We start from the raw sequence: 17,501 nt of genomic DNA, 5'->3' as shown, positions 1-17,501 counted from the left end.
ATAAACAATCTTCTCCTCTTAAGAGTATGTTCTATTACATTGAAATTCACTCCAATATATTTTTAACTACAAATATTTTGAGTTGAGTAAGGTACTGCTTCAAATTAATGACAAAAAAACGTGTGATGTATATATGCATATTTTGCTGCCACATAAAGTTGGTTATAGGTGTGGACAGAGCTTTAGAGTAATTCGTATAATATTAAACAATGTCTTAATGTAATGAACGGAACATATTACTAAGATTTATGTTTTATTTTCACAAAGCACTTTTAATAAATCACAAACCTGTTGTCTAAAAAAGACTTTTTGGTAGTAACGAAAAGACAAATTGATTAAGAACTCCGCGTAAAGTAGAGGTAATTTGACTTTTTTTCTCATAAGAATAATTATTTACTTAATTGTCAGTTAAACCAGGGTCATACCTAGCTTACATGACCCTGAATATATATTAAATTCTAAATTACCAGTTTCTATCAATTGGTGGTCAATTTATCGGACCACTATCCACCTGTTGTATTAATTTGGAACCAGCGTATGTAACTTCCGAGTTTAATACAATCGATTTGTTCCCATGCTAATAGGTCTCTGACAATAAACAGTGAAATCATTAAATTCTCCTCCTCGGCTTTGTCATGGCAATTGTCCTTGTTCATAGTAGGCTATACGGGTGTTGGTGCATTGGAGGAGGTGGGGGTACGGTCTGATGGGTTGAAGTTATTTTGGGCAGATGTTTAGATGGGTGCTGGCTAATATTGAAACGATAACAGTCGTAAATTCGTCACATTCAATTCTATCATTCGTGATGTGGGCGTCAACATAGGGAGTATGCACACGCCGTTTTTCATTAATTATGAATCAAATAATATTTTCCATATGTTGTTATATTTTACTTGAACCCGTTGACCTGTGTTTCCTCGCGTCAATCATCACTGACCAGCAACCCCAATCACTCACTATCCACCCTTCCATTTCCATCCACTAGTAGGCCTATCAATTAACAAAACAACTTTCAAAATTGTTTTCAACTCAAAATAATGAAACTAAGTCAACTGTTATTCTATAGTTCTTTTAATTAATTTCAATATGTACAAAAAATACAGATCTTTACAAATGAGTACATCACATACAATATAGTGTTGAAAGATACACAGGTCACTGTTGAACCAAAACCTCAAAATGCCATATAATATATTATAAACATAACACGTTGTATTTCACATGATGGTTTAATAATATGGTAAAATAATATAGTTTACGCATGTTTTCTACCATTATAAAGGTTTTTGTTTTCGTAATATTGAAGATCTTTGATATTACCAATTCCTGTTCTTTGATTAACATTCACCTGAACTTATGAAAAACTCGAGCGTGTGACGTGCCAACCAGTAGAAACGCCACCTATCATTCAGATCTTTACGACGGACTCTGTCCGAATCATTAATATATATCTTGGTTTTCGTTTTTTATCTTTTTTTTACAAAAATATTGGATATCTTATCTTAATTCTTAAATAAATTGTATTGTGTTTTACAATACTTGCAGGCGAGAGTTCTATAGTTAAATTACAAGGAGGAATGAGTAGCATGGGTTTGTTTGTCCAAATAAATTAGGGTGATAACCAATACAGAAATCATTTCCATTAGTTATGAATAGGCCTAGACGAATAACAGTCAATAATTAATTGTAAAACACACCTTAAAAATGATATTTGGAAGTTTCTCTTTTGTTTTGATCGGGTCAAAATGGAATAATAATAGCCTACATAAAAATGCAATTACTTTGTTATTGTTTTGCTAATGTTGTATTGTTTTGCGCATTCGATGTTTAAAGACAGCAACCTTGGCAAGATTTAGTGGATCTTAATGTACAGTTCCTGTTAATTTACATGTCAACGATGAACAATAAGTGTGACGCCTTTTTAAAAATATCAGTCTACTCTCTACCGTATTTAGATCGACAAGTTTCATCCATTCGACGTAACGCAAAATGTTAAACGCAACGAGACTATAATATTTATTATTACAGTAGGCCTACCAACCAGCATTATTACTGCAGAAAATGTGAAAAAAAAAATTATAGTCTGGGTATCTCAATGTTTAATTATAACTACAATAAGTTAACAAATCTAATCATAGGTCATTAAATTAAAATCCCCAATTTATAATCAAATTTTGTTTAAAACCCCATTTTATACATGATACTTGACATAGAATATATTGACATAAAATTTATCGAACAGTAAATCGGACAACAAAAAGGTTATAAGTTTGTCTTAGTGTTAGTGAACCGGGAAATTTGTTGTTCTATGCCATTGTTTCCTGTATAAAATTTCTTAACTTAAAATACTAACCAATCAAATCACTTACTGCGGATTTCAATGTAATCTACAACGCGGTGAATTTATGCTTAAGCATTAAATCTATCTGATCATGAACTTTCTATTGACATGAACACTTTATACTGGTTGCGGCCAGTAATCCACCTAAACAGAAAAAAAATTCAAGCCATAAAAGTGTTCCATCGATGAACCACCTCTGAAATACTTCAGAACCGGTTCTAAATGTTGAAATGAATGAAAATTTGAATTATACCTTTTAAAATTATTTGTTTTCTGTTGAATTTGTTAACAGTCTCAATTTATATTGATCAATATTTGTATCAGATAAAGGTCAGCCTTATTAACAATAAAAATATTAAAATTTACTACGTAATTTGGATAGAACCAGCCTATCTTCCATGATTTAAACATTTCAATCTTTACATTATATAAAAGTAACAAATTTTTGGTGATTGGAATTTTCAATCAAGAAATTTTGTGTAAAAAATATACAAAACATAAATAATTGTAATAGAATATTAAAATATCTTTTTATACGTGTGAAATTGTATTTGGCACACCTCTACAACCCAAACACCTGTTTACTTTTGATGTGTTAAGACAATTACTTCCGTGTCAAAGGTCTTAATGATACCGTGTCATTATTGTATACACGTTGAGGATAGTTTAATGTCGACACTTCAAAAAGCTAGACTCATTCAATTACTTATTCCACTTGCAGGTGAATACCAAACTGGACTTGATCTTCCGCTCGTGACGCCATTTTCGTCACTATAATAACCGTTTGCACTCTCACAAATACTTCCCGCGCTTCCGCATAGACTTTCAACGTCGCAGCCTCCTGGAGTTGTTTGACCGCATTCACCAAAACCACTTGTACTTTCAGAAGAACTTCGTTCTCGTTTATGCCTTGTGACACGACTTACATAGGTTCGTCCAGCTGCATTTACGCTGTATTTGCCACCAGTTTTTGGTTTTACATCTTCAGTGCTCTCAGCAACACTTCGTCCTATTCTGCCTACACATACTTTGCGTACTTTCTCTTCTGGATGTTCTTCTTGGTCATCACGTAACTGAATTAAAAAGTCTATGTACCTTATTGCAAGACGTAAAATTTCATTTTTACTCATCTTCTTATCTACGGGATGTGTTGGTAGGAGTTTTCGAAGTTCTGTAAAAGCTGAGTTGACGTTTTGTTGTCTCCATCGTTCACGACTATTGGTAAACACTCGACGTTGAACTTTAGGTGGAGACGGACGGTCTAGCATACCTTTAGGAAAAGAGCGACCAGCAAAGAAAACTCCAGTCTTTTGTGAATTGGCAGGAAATAGGGGACTTTGAAGCTCTGAGAAACCATGCGCTGTCATTGTTGGGTTGACGACAGCAGGGTGTGACCAAGTTACTTGAGGGCTTATTGGTGCTTTGTGTATTTCTGGATGATCTATCGGTAGAGACAGTAAATTTGCAATAGAGGCAACACGCGATCCGTTTTTAATTGAAAACTTCTGGTCTAACATTGTATTATGTTTTTCACATTGATCTTTGGTCAAAATGTTATTATTTAAATTCATATTAAAAATATCATTTGGGTTCAAAGCTGCTTCAATAAGTTGTTTTGTTGTTGTTTTACTATCAAATGGCGATAATGGCGATACATTGTCCAAATGTTCAGGACTCAAAAGTTCCCTGCCAGGTGAAATGGTTCCTGCTTCCAGTACGTCACTTGGCGATTTACACATCATTTTAGCACTAGTGTGAAGACTTAAGTTTACTGGTTGGTGTTGTTCTCTTGGTATTTCCACTCGTGGAACAGCCACTGTTGAACCTTGTGTTACATCAGGTGACCCGAGGCCCATGCTGATAAAAGGTGAAGAAACACAAACAGCCAGTGTTTACGGTATTCCTTGAAGAAAGTTCCTGTAAAAACAAATAAAATGTGTTAAATTGTAATCAAACACAGTGCATACTAATAATAAAAAAATGTAATCACATGTATAAACATATTTATTGAAATTGAATACATTTATGACAGACAGAATTTAATAACGCCCTCTTAACTATATCCAATTTCTACAGATGTTAGTCTGGAAAATCTCTCCTTTTCTCTTATCAAGCGGAAGCCACCGTTGTAATCGAATCAAATGACTGCTCGCAATTTCTTATTTGTATGTAAACTTTGCAATATTTCATATCCTTGTTACCCCCTTGGGCCAACCTGGTGCGAAATAATTAAGATAACAATCAACCCTCTCTTCAGTAAACCCCAATTTGTGAGCATGTTGCGACGTTTAGGAACTATTTAATCATTTAGAAAGCTGCGCTTTCCCGTCTCTCGTTCAAGCTGATGCCTACATCATACAAATGCTTTAGGCCTATATCAAAATATATACGTTTGAGGGGAATTTCGATTTAATATTATTTAATAAATATGAATAGATATAGTAATGAATATGAAAAATACTAAAAATAGTGTAGTTGTGGCTTGGTTGTTATGATGCTTAGCTACCAATCCAAGGGTCCTGGGTTCAAGTCCCAGCTGTCATATGTCAGGATTTTTTTTAATGGCAATTTACAACTCTCTCCCAAAAACTTGTAATAAGACTTTGTTTAAGTAGAGCATCTTGTGTATAAATATTTTGTCTTGTGAACTGGATTGCCACCTTTATAAGAAGAATAGTGAATCCTTGGCAATTTGACTAAATACATAAAAAAAAAACAAAGATGCAAACCTAATAATTGTTTATGTCAATTTAAATAATAAGTTAATCCCTAAATTACATTCAATCATCTTTCTTCTCGATATATTAAAATTAGGTCAGTTGTGGGGAGATTTCTTTTTTTTCTCTTAGTCTGAAATCTGAATTGATTACTAGGCATATTATCAGTGTACGACACACTAGTTTCACTTTGGTTATCTTTGATTGCTGCATTACGGGATGACCCAGGCTTTTAATGACCGTGGAAAATCTACAATTCTAGTGTGTCTATTACTGAATAGTTAACACAGCTTATAATTATTATATTCACTCGTTACCATATTTTATATTTTAGCTATTACGAAATAGAAACGAATTGCAGCTCAATCCTACAGTAGGTGTGGCCAAAAACCTGAAGACAATAATGTCTAAGTAATTAAAGGGCTTATTTATTTTAGATATTTCACTTCAGGAAATATGAAATAGAAACGAATAATTTGCGACACAATTCTTGTTTTTACGAAAGACAATGAATATTAAAACAAATTTTTGAATTTGATAGTACACATTTAACAGTAATAGTATATGGTTTAGCAAACATAACGAGCAAATTGTGATTTCCTCAATTTCCTGATTGTAATTAGTATAGCCATATATGCCTTATGAAACAAAAGAGTCGACCATTATTAAAGGACGGTTTACAGGCCAACACGTTATCTTAAGATTTTATGTTTGTTTTAACGTCTTGCTGAAAGACTATTGATCGGCCTAAAGCTCTGTCTACACTATCAAACTGTATGTGTCAAAAAAATGTGATGTGCCCATATATGTGTCATATCACAACCATCTTTGGGCATATCACTACCATATTTGGGCACATCACACCTTTTTTATCAAACTAGTTTGATAATGTAGACAGAGTTTAAAGCATGGAGGAACTACACACATTCCTTAAAACTAAGCAAAGCATATGTCTTTCCTGAATGGAACAAACAAACACACCGGTAGCTTTGTACCTGCATTGAGTTATTCGTAAATTCTTTTCCTGATTCCAATTTTAAGGAAACCTTCTCATTCCGGTTTTTAAAGATAGTTTATGGTGTTTTCCATTATTCTAAAATAAGCAGGTATGTCTACAAAAAATGTCTTGTATTGTAAAGCCTGAATGTGCTCAAACCAAAATTAAAACCGCTTTAAATGGCAAAACGTGCCTCTTCAAACATTCTGTTTACACGTTTATGGTCTTAACGTATTAAGACAATGCTAATCCATTATGATTGTTATCATGGACATAGGTCTATGTTGTTATTAACAAATTTGCCATATTAGGCATATTATTAATAAAGAATGAGTGGACAAAATTATACTGAGAGGTAATATTTTCTAAAATCATAACTCTTTTTTTTTGGTTACATCTTCTTATTGTAGGGATTTCTGACTATTTTGAATTGTGAGTATACCTTTTGTGTAAACATTACATTATTACATACGAATTTTCATGTTTTTAAACACTAAACTTGTATAAGATTAAGGTGCAGCAGAATGGTTCAAGTGTAAACTCATCTTTGCTAATGTATGTCTCCTAAATATTAATGAACAATTTCGATGAACTTTTGTTCCTGCTTAAGGCATATTGTCACAGGTCAATTTATTATCTAAAGCCACATTATCAATTATCTTATAATATATATTATTAAAAGATAATTTAAATTTCATGAAATAATTTACTGATTTGCAATACCAAATGTCTGGAAATATATAAAAGATTCATTCGGTTTAACTGTTACGAAAAAGAAATTTGATTTGAAATTTAATACTAATAATAAAAAGGTTGTTGCGTCAAAAATATCATGTGGATAATGAACAGGAAGAATACGATTACAGACGTCTGAAAAAGCTACCCATTTAGATTACGAAATGGCCAAAAGATAAATAAATTGGCCTGATTCTAAAGGCCTGGCATCGGCTTCTAAGAAAGCTACTTAAACCCCACCCACATACATACATATAATATATCTGATAGAACACTTCCTTCTCATGTAGATAGCTACATTTAAAGAAAAGGCCAAATATAATGTTAGTGTTTCTATTATCATTTCCTTTACAGTTGTTTAATGTTGGTCAATTTTCATGTTTTCAAATTAAAGAAACTTACTAATTTAAATCAATTGGTCAGTTTTCATGTTTAGGCCTACAAATTAAAGACACTTAAATTGTGTTCAGTTTTCATTTTATCTGTTCACATTTTTGAATCAGTTGAAAATGAAATGTTTAGGTCTATTGATTTACCTGTAATTTTTCTTGACAATATACTTTTTGTAAACGAAATGTTACTTAAGTGTTGTTATTTTCATGGATGGATAAGTTTAAATAGTATTTTAAGTTGAACTATGTTAGTCTTCAAGCAGTCATGTGTATCTGTCGTTTATACTTCCTGTTTTTATATCAAAGGAAACATTGCAGTTAATTTGTACAATTAACGGACAGGTTCACATACAAGCAAATCAACAAACACAATAACCCTTCCTCATTTTATGTAATAAAAAATGTATACGTTCATAAAATACTTGAAATTATAAGATGGCATATTATTGATTAGTGTCAGTAAAAATCTAAATATCTAAAGCTCTGTCTAACTAGTCAAACTAGTTTGACAAAAAATGATGTTCCTGAATATGGTAGTGATATGGCGTCGTCGTGTCCATATATGGGCACATCACATTTTTTTGATAGTGTATAGACAGAGCTTAACAAATAGAAGTACAAAACTATACAGGAAAACAAATATAACTTCCACATGCCAAATATCTATCAAGCCTACATTCAAATGAATACATAGCACACCTGCAAATAAAAAATGACTTTTCAATAGCCGAAGAAAAAGAACATTGTAAACCGGTTCATGGTAAAGGAAACAATGTAACTATCATATTAATAGTCAAATGGACGACAACTTATAGAGACACGTGGATATTTAAAAGGAGCTTAGATACGATAACTTGTAGGCTATGTACACATACTCATACTAACGTGCGTTTGGATCACGCTAAGAACACATAAAAAACGCGTTTTTGTATTAGAAACATTACTAGATACGTCAGTACTAAAAATATTTTGTCGATGATGTGAGTAAATTGGTATTTCCGAATCACTTGTGAAAAGTTGAAAGACACGTTTAAGGTTGACTACTGTATATTCTTGGAAGTTGGGAACAGATGCTACCTGGCTAGCTACGTCGCTGACATAACACTTTATTGTGTTATTAACGTCTATAAATAAGTCATCGACATTATTTTGTTGGATTTGCAACAAAAATGACAATAATAGAATAATTGATGTTTAAAAATATTTCATTAGACGGATCTTTATTTATTTGAACATTGATATATGTAGGTTTACTTTCTATTCGCGTTGTACAGTCCTTAACGTACAGTATATGATCTTTTACAGAAAGTACATTTTCTTTTCTACCGATAGTATTATGGGCAGTACGATAATTACCAGAGCGATAATAATGTTATCTTATGTGGATTACGATGTCAAAAAATTAATTATGCGTAAAATTGTGTAAATGATTGACGTGGGTGTGGTGGAATTAATGGCACTTTGCTAATTTCGTGGGAATCTGAACCGATCCTAGTTACCACGTTGTGTTTTACTGGTACCGTATTGTTCTACCTTATCTTAATACGGGACGAAAATAGAAATGAAGAAATGAATTATGGGAAGAGATTTCGACGGAATGTAGTTTCACAGCAGATAAGAAAGAAGCGCTTAATTTATAATAGCAATGCTTCAGATTTGTAAAATATGTTATGATGACTATTTTACGTCTGACTGGACAGCTTTGATGACCAATGTCTTCTATTAAAGGATATAATATATATATATACAATGTATTTGGAAGCTAGACTTTTGAAACAGTGGCACACTTCTTGAATGAAGTTGCGTCCAGAGTAAGTAAAATAAAAGTTAGAAAAAAACAATAATAATTATCTAATTTGCATATTAATCATCAATTCCAGGTTTTTGTATATTTTTTAATAATAACAATATAGGCTATCGACTAATTTGAAAAAAAAAATGAACAATATTGAATGTAATACATCATCATTACGTTCAGTACGGTAAACTGTTAACAGTTTTATAAAAATACATCAGTGTTTCATTATATTAATGATAAGATGATCTGAGATGATTTAAAAAATGAAAGTTATCACAAAAGATGTAAAATGAAAAGTTCATGGCCGTGTATTGATCTGTAAGCAAACTTGGATTGTTTACATTGCTTAATAATCCATGCGTAGTAAACATTATTCGATTCGCGTGCCTGCACTGAGTGTCATGTGATAAGTATCTACCAGTTCATACATTAATATGTAAAAATATAACATAATGTTCAACCCATCAACCATGTCAAGAAAATGTTCTACGATTGCGACTTCAATTAGTAATTTTTCTTCTGAAAAGTATTCTTTACTAAAATAGGTATTACGTTTTTTTAAAAAAGTGTTAAACGTAAAATCTAAATTTAATATACTTAAATTAATACAACTGTTGAACTAAGTAGAAACGAAAGGATAGCATCAATGGATCATCAATGTTGGCTGATGACGTCACATCTCTTATCGGTATGATCGATTGTTAAATTGATTTATCCTGCTAAACTTGTCAATAACAATCGACGTATTAAGTGATAAGTTGCTGCTGTCAAAATGTTACTGCGTTTACACAGTATTTTGAAAGAGTTAAAGGCCTACAGTAGCATCATTCAATAGTTTTAATTGAAAATACATTTCTGGTGATATTATTATGCTTAATGCAAAGATGTATAATGTATATTGCTTGAGCTTTCATTTTATGCAATGTGTCTCATTAGCTACAGCACTTGCTTTTTAACAGGGCTTGCACTATCACTAATTGTTATGATTGATGATCATGTTTAGATAAATAGAAATGTTAGATGGATAGATAGATTGTTCAAGTGAATTTATTTTTAACACATGTTATCTAACAGTTACAAATTCTATTGGCCTATAAAATTCATTTTAAAAAATCTAAACTTTTCATCGTTGTACAAAATAAAATCTTAAAAAAAGCCTCTTAATTTGCATTGTGTTTTGTTAACGAGCTTCTCAGCTAAGGTCAAGAAGAAGTATGGCGGTATAGGTATTATACCTGGATTATCTATTGGTAGATGACCTGGAAAATATTATTGGTACCTGGAAAAATATAATGGTACCTGGAAAAATATAATGGTACCTGGATACAGGTGTTGTATTCTGACCTGATGAATATAATATGTAATACAGACAGGATAGTAAAGGTGTGAGAAATAGACTTTTCCAATGCGGAATTCAATCAGATATATCAGCAGAAATAATCTACCTACAAATTAGTAATATGTGGCTTATTAAATATCTCATCAAAATATTGTGGTTATGGTAAACATTAGAACAACACTAACTTTGTGAACCTTGCAACTAAATAGTAGGCCTAGACAACTTTCGGCTGGAACACAAAATAAACCCACCTTCATAAAATATATTTTTATTTTCAAAATGGTGTATAGTTTTAGTTATTCGTTTATATGAATTGTTAATAATTGTGTAGTTATCCTATCTCATGTTGTGAAGTTGTAAGCTGGGTCTTTTGGCTAGAGCTTCATTGACTCTTTAGTCCCAGAAGTTTTGTCAAACAAATAAATAGTAATATCACCCTTGAATTAGTACAAGTAATAACGGTATAGGCCTACAATTTGATAACATGATTAAATATGTGTGTTCTTTTAATTAAGTGTAAGTGATATTTGGTATATGGTGCATAAAAGGGCCTTCACCCACATACGAACCCCTTCCCATAATGAAAGCCATTCTATAGGAAATCCTACATGATGTTAGCTAGATAGAGACATAGTTACAATTCCAATGTAATGACTCGACAGGGTGAACTAGACAACTTGTAAATATAATATTTTGTAAAGTGTATCAAAGAGAGACCAATTATGCAATTTAAAAATATTATTTATAGAAATAATACATTTTAGTAGAGTACATTTTGCAGTTATCTAAAAAAAAAATACAGACAGTATATACTGTTTAGGCCTATATGATTTATAATACTGCAGTATAATGTGGTCTTTTAATTAATTTGTATACAAATGGTAGGCCTACGGGTGTAATTATATATGTTGTGTTTTATATGTAAAGATACTATATGAGAAGAATATGAAATTTTGCATGAAATGTCATAACTATGTCTACACATAATACACATGTGCCGGTACACTGATACTCAGTCGAAACTTATACAAACGTGTGCTTTACGTTCATTTACATGTCAACAGTCGAAAGAGAAAATAATTTATAATTGTTCGTGCCTTTCTCGGCCAGGGTATTTTCTTCACCAGAGAATACTCTTAAGTAATTCTATATTAACCAAGTATTTGTAATTATTATCTAAATAATTGAATATTGAAATGTTTACTTACTATTCAGAGTGTCTTGTCTCTCTATAAAGAAGTGAAGACTGCATTCCCTTGCAAATCCATAAGTTATAGATAAAAAATACGGTAGAAACGTTCAAGTAGGCCTACTTATGTTGTTATCCGTAGTTAAGTCCAGGGAGAACAACTGTTGCCTCGTACATCAAGTCCAAATACAACTGAATGTCTTCTGCGTCAACCTTAAATATCAAATATTTCGTTTATCGGTGACCGTTTTATCCAAGAAATTTCATCCAGGTTCGTAGTGTTTGTAAGTTTCCGTTTAGTCGACAGACTTAATGTTTTTTTTTCTATATGAATTAGCGACAATATAAATGACGAAGTCAACAAACCACTTGTCGGAATAGGTACACCAATGTGCTTCTTTATTAACTTCGACCGAGTACCGAGCTAGCTCGTTAAAACGCCTGACAGACGTTTTCCGCCAATCAGATTTAAGGGGCGGAGCTTAAAGTAACTACACGTGGTTGTCGTGTGCGACTCAGGAGGCTGTGATAAATGACGTGCGTGTGCGCGTATTCATGCGCCCATCCTCTCGATTATACCTCCTACCTGAGTACACGAATATACTGTAGCTCGTACAAGATTACAAATTTATTTGTAAAAGTGCTGAGTGCAGGCAAATGAATGTCAACAGCGCGGAACATTATCAGACGTTAACTTACAACAGATGTACCTTCCAATCTAAAACATATAAGACCGTCTGATTGGCCAAAATAATTCACTTCGAAGTATAACTTGTAAGAAAATAGACTTGATGACGTCAGTGTTCACTCGTAGGGGGTTTTTGTAATAAATTGACTTCCATATCATCGTTTGTAATACCGGAATGCTGGCAGAAAACATATAAACAAACCGTCAGAATGACATATTATTATTGCTGGATCTCTTAATAAGGGAATGTTATAGTAACAATGGACTCTCGGATGGGCCCTTTGTGAAAGCGGAGCACCTGATATCTTCATCATTAACCCCGTGTGCTAAGGGAAGATTACTAAAACAAAGAGCCATAAATGTATTTAATCAAACAAATTGAACTAATCTCATCACTCGACGGTTCTAGGGGAAAATACGGTGTGTAGAATGACACTCTCTCTGCCGAGTCTAATGATAATACGAACTTAATAACAACGAGCAAATTAGTTTTTGACATCTTGTAAATAATGTTTTGTCTCAGCATTGTGATGCATTAATGTCAAAACCATCTCCAAAACCAACACCTGACTTTAAATTAAATCCACAGTGGTTGTTCAGAATACACTTGATATTGTTTACAAATATAAAGAAAAAATGGTAATAATGTACAATAATAAAAACAAATTTAGAAATATGCTGTAAGTTCGTCCTGTACGTAAAAAAAACACTGTTTCAAAACTAAATCGCGCGACATGATTCATCATTCACTCCTAACACAATGGTTTCTAATGCGGTATATTTTTTAAATTATTACTTGTTTGTTATTCGGCTTGCAATATTTTATAGGCCTACTGGTACCGGAACTTCGAAAACGCCCAATTTATTTGTATAAACGCCGTTCTCATGTCCCTTTGAATAACGCCGCTTAGCTCCCCCGCCTACACTAATAATATTTGATTCAACATAATATAATACAGAAGTAAACAAAATCACAAAAGTAAAATCTTCAAACAGTTTCAATGCGCAGGTTGTGCTTTAAAGTCTTGTCACATTTGGTCGCGAATACCGATCAATACTGGTCTCGGACTAAAACTATAAATACGATATTGGTTACGGACATTATTACATAATCATTAAAGAGTCAATATTTCACTGTCTTTCTCACTCATGAGGAAGTCAACCTACCCATTCACTGACCAACCAATCCTTCAACTGGCAACCCACACTGACCAAACTCTGGTCATTAAAAATCATTATTATATTTTATACAAAAACGATAGGCCTAAATATAGAACTATTGCTGGTGTCTGATTGTGCTAACTCGGTTGACCCACTGCCCTGCAAGCTCGTTCAACATATTGCTGAAGGCCTATGCCTAGGTATAGGTCAATTAAGTCTAGGAAAATGATGCAAGATTAGCAGATATATACGCCCTCGGAAAAGTAAGATTATGCTTCTGCCGTTTGAAATCATCTCATAGTTTTGTTTATTTCTTTCCCCTTCTCTCCCTTGTTATCCGATTGCAAATCTGTTTTAGATATCGTATCGTCGAGTGTGGAATATATCTGCATGCCCTAAAACTGGTATGTATATGATCAGCATTTAATCCAACGAACGAAATTGAAAAAAACAGGCTTCCCTGTAATAATATTAAATTAATAGCATAGGCCTAATCTCGATAATTTCGATATTATAGGTCAACGTTGTGTCTAAATTTCATAGTAAATATATCGATATGGATAATTTATACTATTGACAAGAATAGATTTTTGTATAATAATCCTCTTTGATTTATGCCTATAGCTAGAAATATTAAATGCAAAACTCTCGGATGGGTTTAGCCTATAATTAACGTTTTTTTTTGTTTGGTTTTCATGTGCAGGCTAACAGGTAAAGCCTTCATTAAGGAAGTTCCAGTATCAGCCAAATTACCATCGAATCGTGAGAAAATTAAACTTTGAAGTGAAACTTTTAATTAGTTTTGAGTCCACGTGTTTTCCCCGACTGGCGCATTACGTCACATATTACCATACGGTATGTAACTCGCGCCAAAATAGCGGTCGTCGCGTAGGCGTAGACTCTGTAATGCATTAAGGACACATATACACAGTTGATGTAATATTACTTGTGTTAACTTTCACATAGTAAAGTTGAGTGATGATTTCTTTTTATATTAAAACATTTGTAGTAATAACGGATAGAAATCAACAGGTGGTTTTTAGGCTAAGCCTAACCATATTGAAGCTAGACAGAAAGGCTATCCACCCACCGATTAAACACGTTTTTCTGGGTCATCCTTTCCAATATTTAGAATTCCTGTATGCGTAGTAACATCTTGTAATTCTACTTATAAGAATTCGATGATTGAGATGCATATTGTTGGCCAATATAAAACAATCTCATTTTTCTTGTTACTTACTCGTCACTAATATTAAAACATTTTCGTTTACATGTTGCATGCATGTCTTATTTTATTTCCCGCTATTTGTCATCTTCCCCGAAGTCTGGTCTAAGGCACTTAGGCTACTTAATAATACATATCTCGGTACTGTAGGCCAGCGGTTCAAAGTATATAAACATTACATTTATAAAAAAAATACAAAAATGATGCAAAATGAATGTTTTTTAATGCAAAAAAAATGAATTTAGTCCTACTAAATTAAAATACAACAAAATTGCCTCATTCCACCAAAATTTTTATTTCAATAAATTCCGAGTTATTTTAAAACTTTAAAACAGCTGTTCGTAGGCCAGTAGTCAACGTTAACCCTGTTACGTTTCCCATTCATTGTTCATATTAATATTTCCTGTTACATAACAAACAATTACGATGATGACAGTAAATGATTTAATTACTCAAAACAAGTTGATACAATGTTACAAACCTTTGTTTGGCGGAATTGTCGCCAAAGAATTTAATAATAACCTACACATTGGTTGTTATGTGTAGGGTCGGGTTTTGGATTATTGTTTTAATCAACGCAAGCCTCGTAAGCGCACCGTAAGTATTTTGCTCAATCACGACTCGTGGACCATCCGAACGCTTGTGATTGCGTTTTGCCTAGTGCCCTAAAGCTTGGATCCCACTAGGACGCAACGCAAGGACGTACACGCAACGTAAGTGAGTTGACCAATCACAAGCAATGGATTATTCGAACTGTCGCTTGTTATTGGTCTACACGCTTGCGTTGCGTTTACGTCCTTGAGTTGTGTCCTAGTGGAAACAAAGCTTTAGCGTGGTTCCCAGAAATGCAACGCAAGCGAGTTGATCAATGACAAAGCCACAATTCAAATAATCCATCGCTTGTGATTGGACAAATCGCTTACGTTCTTTCGCTGCGTCCTAGTGAGAACCAAGACTTACTTTTCGTTGCGTCCTAACGGGAAGATGTCATGGAAGATTGAAATTCTAATCTCTTGTTGTGCTCCACACAAAAGTGTATGATTTATTGTATTTGTATTTTAGGATGTTTACGTTTTTGTCTAATAATATCCACAGAATGTAAATCAAAATACAGTGACGTAAGATTCACTTGACAAACAGGATGTCAAACCCCGCCGAACTCCCAAATTCTCAGCGACTTATTTTATCAATTATGTCCAATTTAACAGTTCTCTTTATTACTATATCCGGTAACGTATTCGTAAATATCGTTGTTATAGGAATTGTGTCCATCTTTTACAACTAATGATTAAATAAAACAAGCTGTGCTGCCTGCTAATTTTAAATTGCTTTGTTTTCGGTAAATTTGTTTTCGTAGCATAAACGCAAATTGAGTACCGGTAATTGACGATATCGGAAATATATTACAAACTATAAGGCCTATAAGAGAAGGAAAAGTGTTTGGTTTTCAAATACAAATGGAAAAATTACTAATTGCAGTTAAGGTGCTGGTTGTGTAAATGTAAGGTAAACACGTATAGAGTGTTTTTCTTCTAACTTAAAAATATAATTGCTATGATGTGATGCTTAAAGAAAAGACCCACTAAAGTGGAAGATAGGTAGGTCTACTGACAATCGAGTACAAGCGCGAATGCATCATAGCGAGAGGGGGATACACTGTAAGCATGTTATTGGGGACGAGGCCCATGGAAAAGTGCCTTGCCTACGGTTTGTTACGGGGTGGGTTCGGCTTGTCCTATGTCATGACACGTTTAAGTTAAGTAAGGCCTATAAGGATACAAATGTTTTTAGGGGGATAAGAGAAGAAATCTGGTTTCGTATGCTTTATCCAATTCATAATATCACCAAAGTGACCTTATTCTTTCTTCGCTTAAATTGATATGATTATATGTTGATGTAGAAGATGATTTACTTGAATCGTTTTAAAGCTATTCCTAATCAAACAGGAAGGAAACAAATAATAATTGATAGAGAACACAGACCACTGTTGTCCTTGGTTGCCAAGGACCCTGGAATTGTGGTAATTGTAGATTTAAATACTGCTACCATTCTAGGCTTACCGGTCCAGGGATCAGACAGGACTACTCTTCACGTTAACCACCTCCCTGGACATACCATATAGGGGTCGAGAGATAATAATCGGGGATCGTTGATAACGCATATGCCTAACGGATCAGATAGGCCTACCCTTAATGTTAAGGGGCCCCGAGTGGTACCGTATGCGATAACAATCAGCGATTGTTCATTTTAGTTCTAGTTAGATTGCAATTGGCCGCATGTCATTGCATTGAATGTTTTTAAACATTTCAAAATGTTCGCGCTCAATCACACCAAATCGACGCGTTGAAACTGGATTAAAGTTCAAATGTTAAGGCTGACATTGGTACTGCCGTACCTTATATTCAATATTTTAATTCCTTCATATCCTGGTGGTAATGACAACAACAGACAACAAATCGGACATCTACCATTTTGTTAATATCAACGACCTGTGAATCAAACACCACAAGATCCGTGTTCGCGTTACTGATCAAAGCAACACTTTCTTCCCAGCCTTGAATTGTTCAGAAAATGGCCTTAGCCGTTCGCACAGATATATATTAAATATAATATTTATGCCCAATGCAATACTAATATAGAGATGGTATTAACATTATACTCTGTATTGATGTTACTCGGTAACCATACACCTATGGCTACAACAACTTAAAAACGACACCTGCATTTTTACATATTAGTGTATCTCTAAATGCAAAAATGTAGGCTAACTTGGCATCGAAAGTTTTACCGCCAACTAAGCCATATCAGCGTACAACTGAGTCAAGACCATGTAATTAACATTATCCATCAAACTAATCTTTTTGAAGAAATTAGAGATACAAACATCGATCGTTCTAAATCCTAAAGTCGAACACACCC

General features: G+C 33.4%; 1 protein-coding gene across 1 annotated transcript; it reads right to left on the bottom strand.

Moving 5' to 3' along the window:
- Positions 1-1,061: 1,061 nt before the first annotated feature.
- On the bottom strand, positions 1,062-11,721 carry LOC144844499 (uncharacterized). Its single transcript, XM_078701439.1, has 2 exons — positions 11,528-11,721; positions 1,062-4,258 (listed from the first exon to the last, which is right to left on the bottom strand). Exon 2 carries the CDS (start codon positions 4,195-4,197, stop codon positions 3,040-3,042), a length of 1,158 nt encoding a protein of 385 aa, XP_078557565.1. The 5' UTR covers positions 4,198-4,258; positions 11,528-11,721; the 3' UTR covers positions 1,062-3,039.
- Between the last annotated feature and the right edge of the window lie 5,780 nt (positions 11,722-17,501).

The sequence above is a fragment of the Antedon bifida genome, chromosome 6 (assembly GCF_963402885.1).
Source record: "Antedon bifida chromosome 6, ecAntBifi1.1, whole genome shotgun sequence".
In the NCBI taxonomy this organism is placed as follows: Eukaryota; Metazoa; Echinodermata; class Crinoidea; order Comatulida; family Antedonidae; genus Antedon; species Antedon bifida.
The sequence above is the reverse complement of the archived record's forward strand: the minus strand, read 5'-3'. Positions and strand labels throughout refer to the sequence as shown.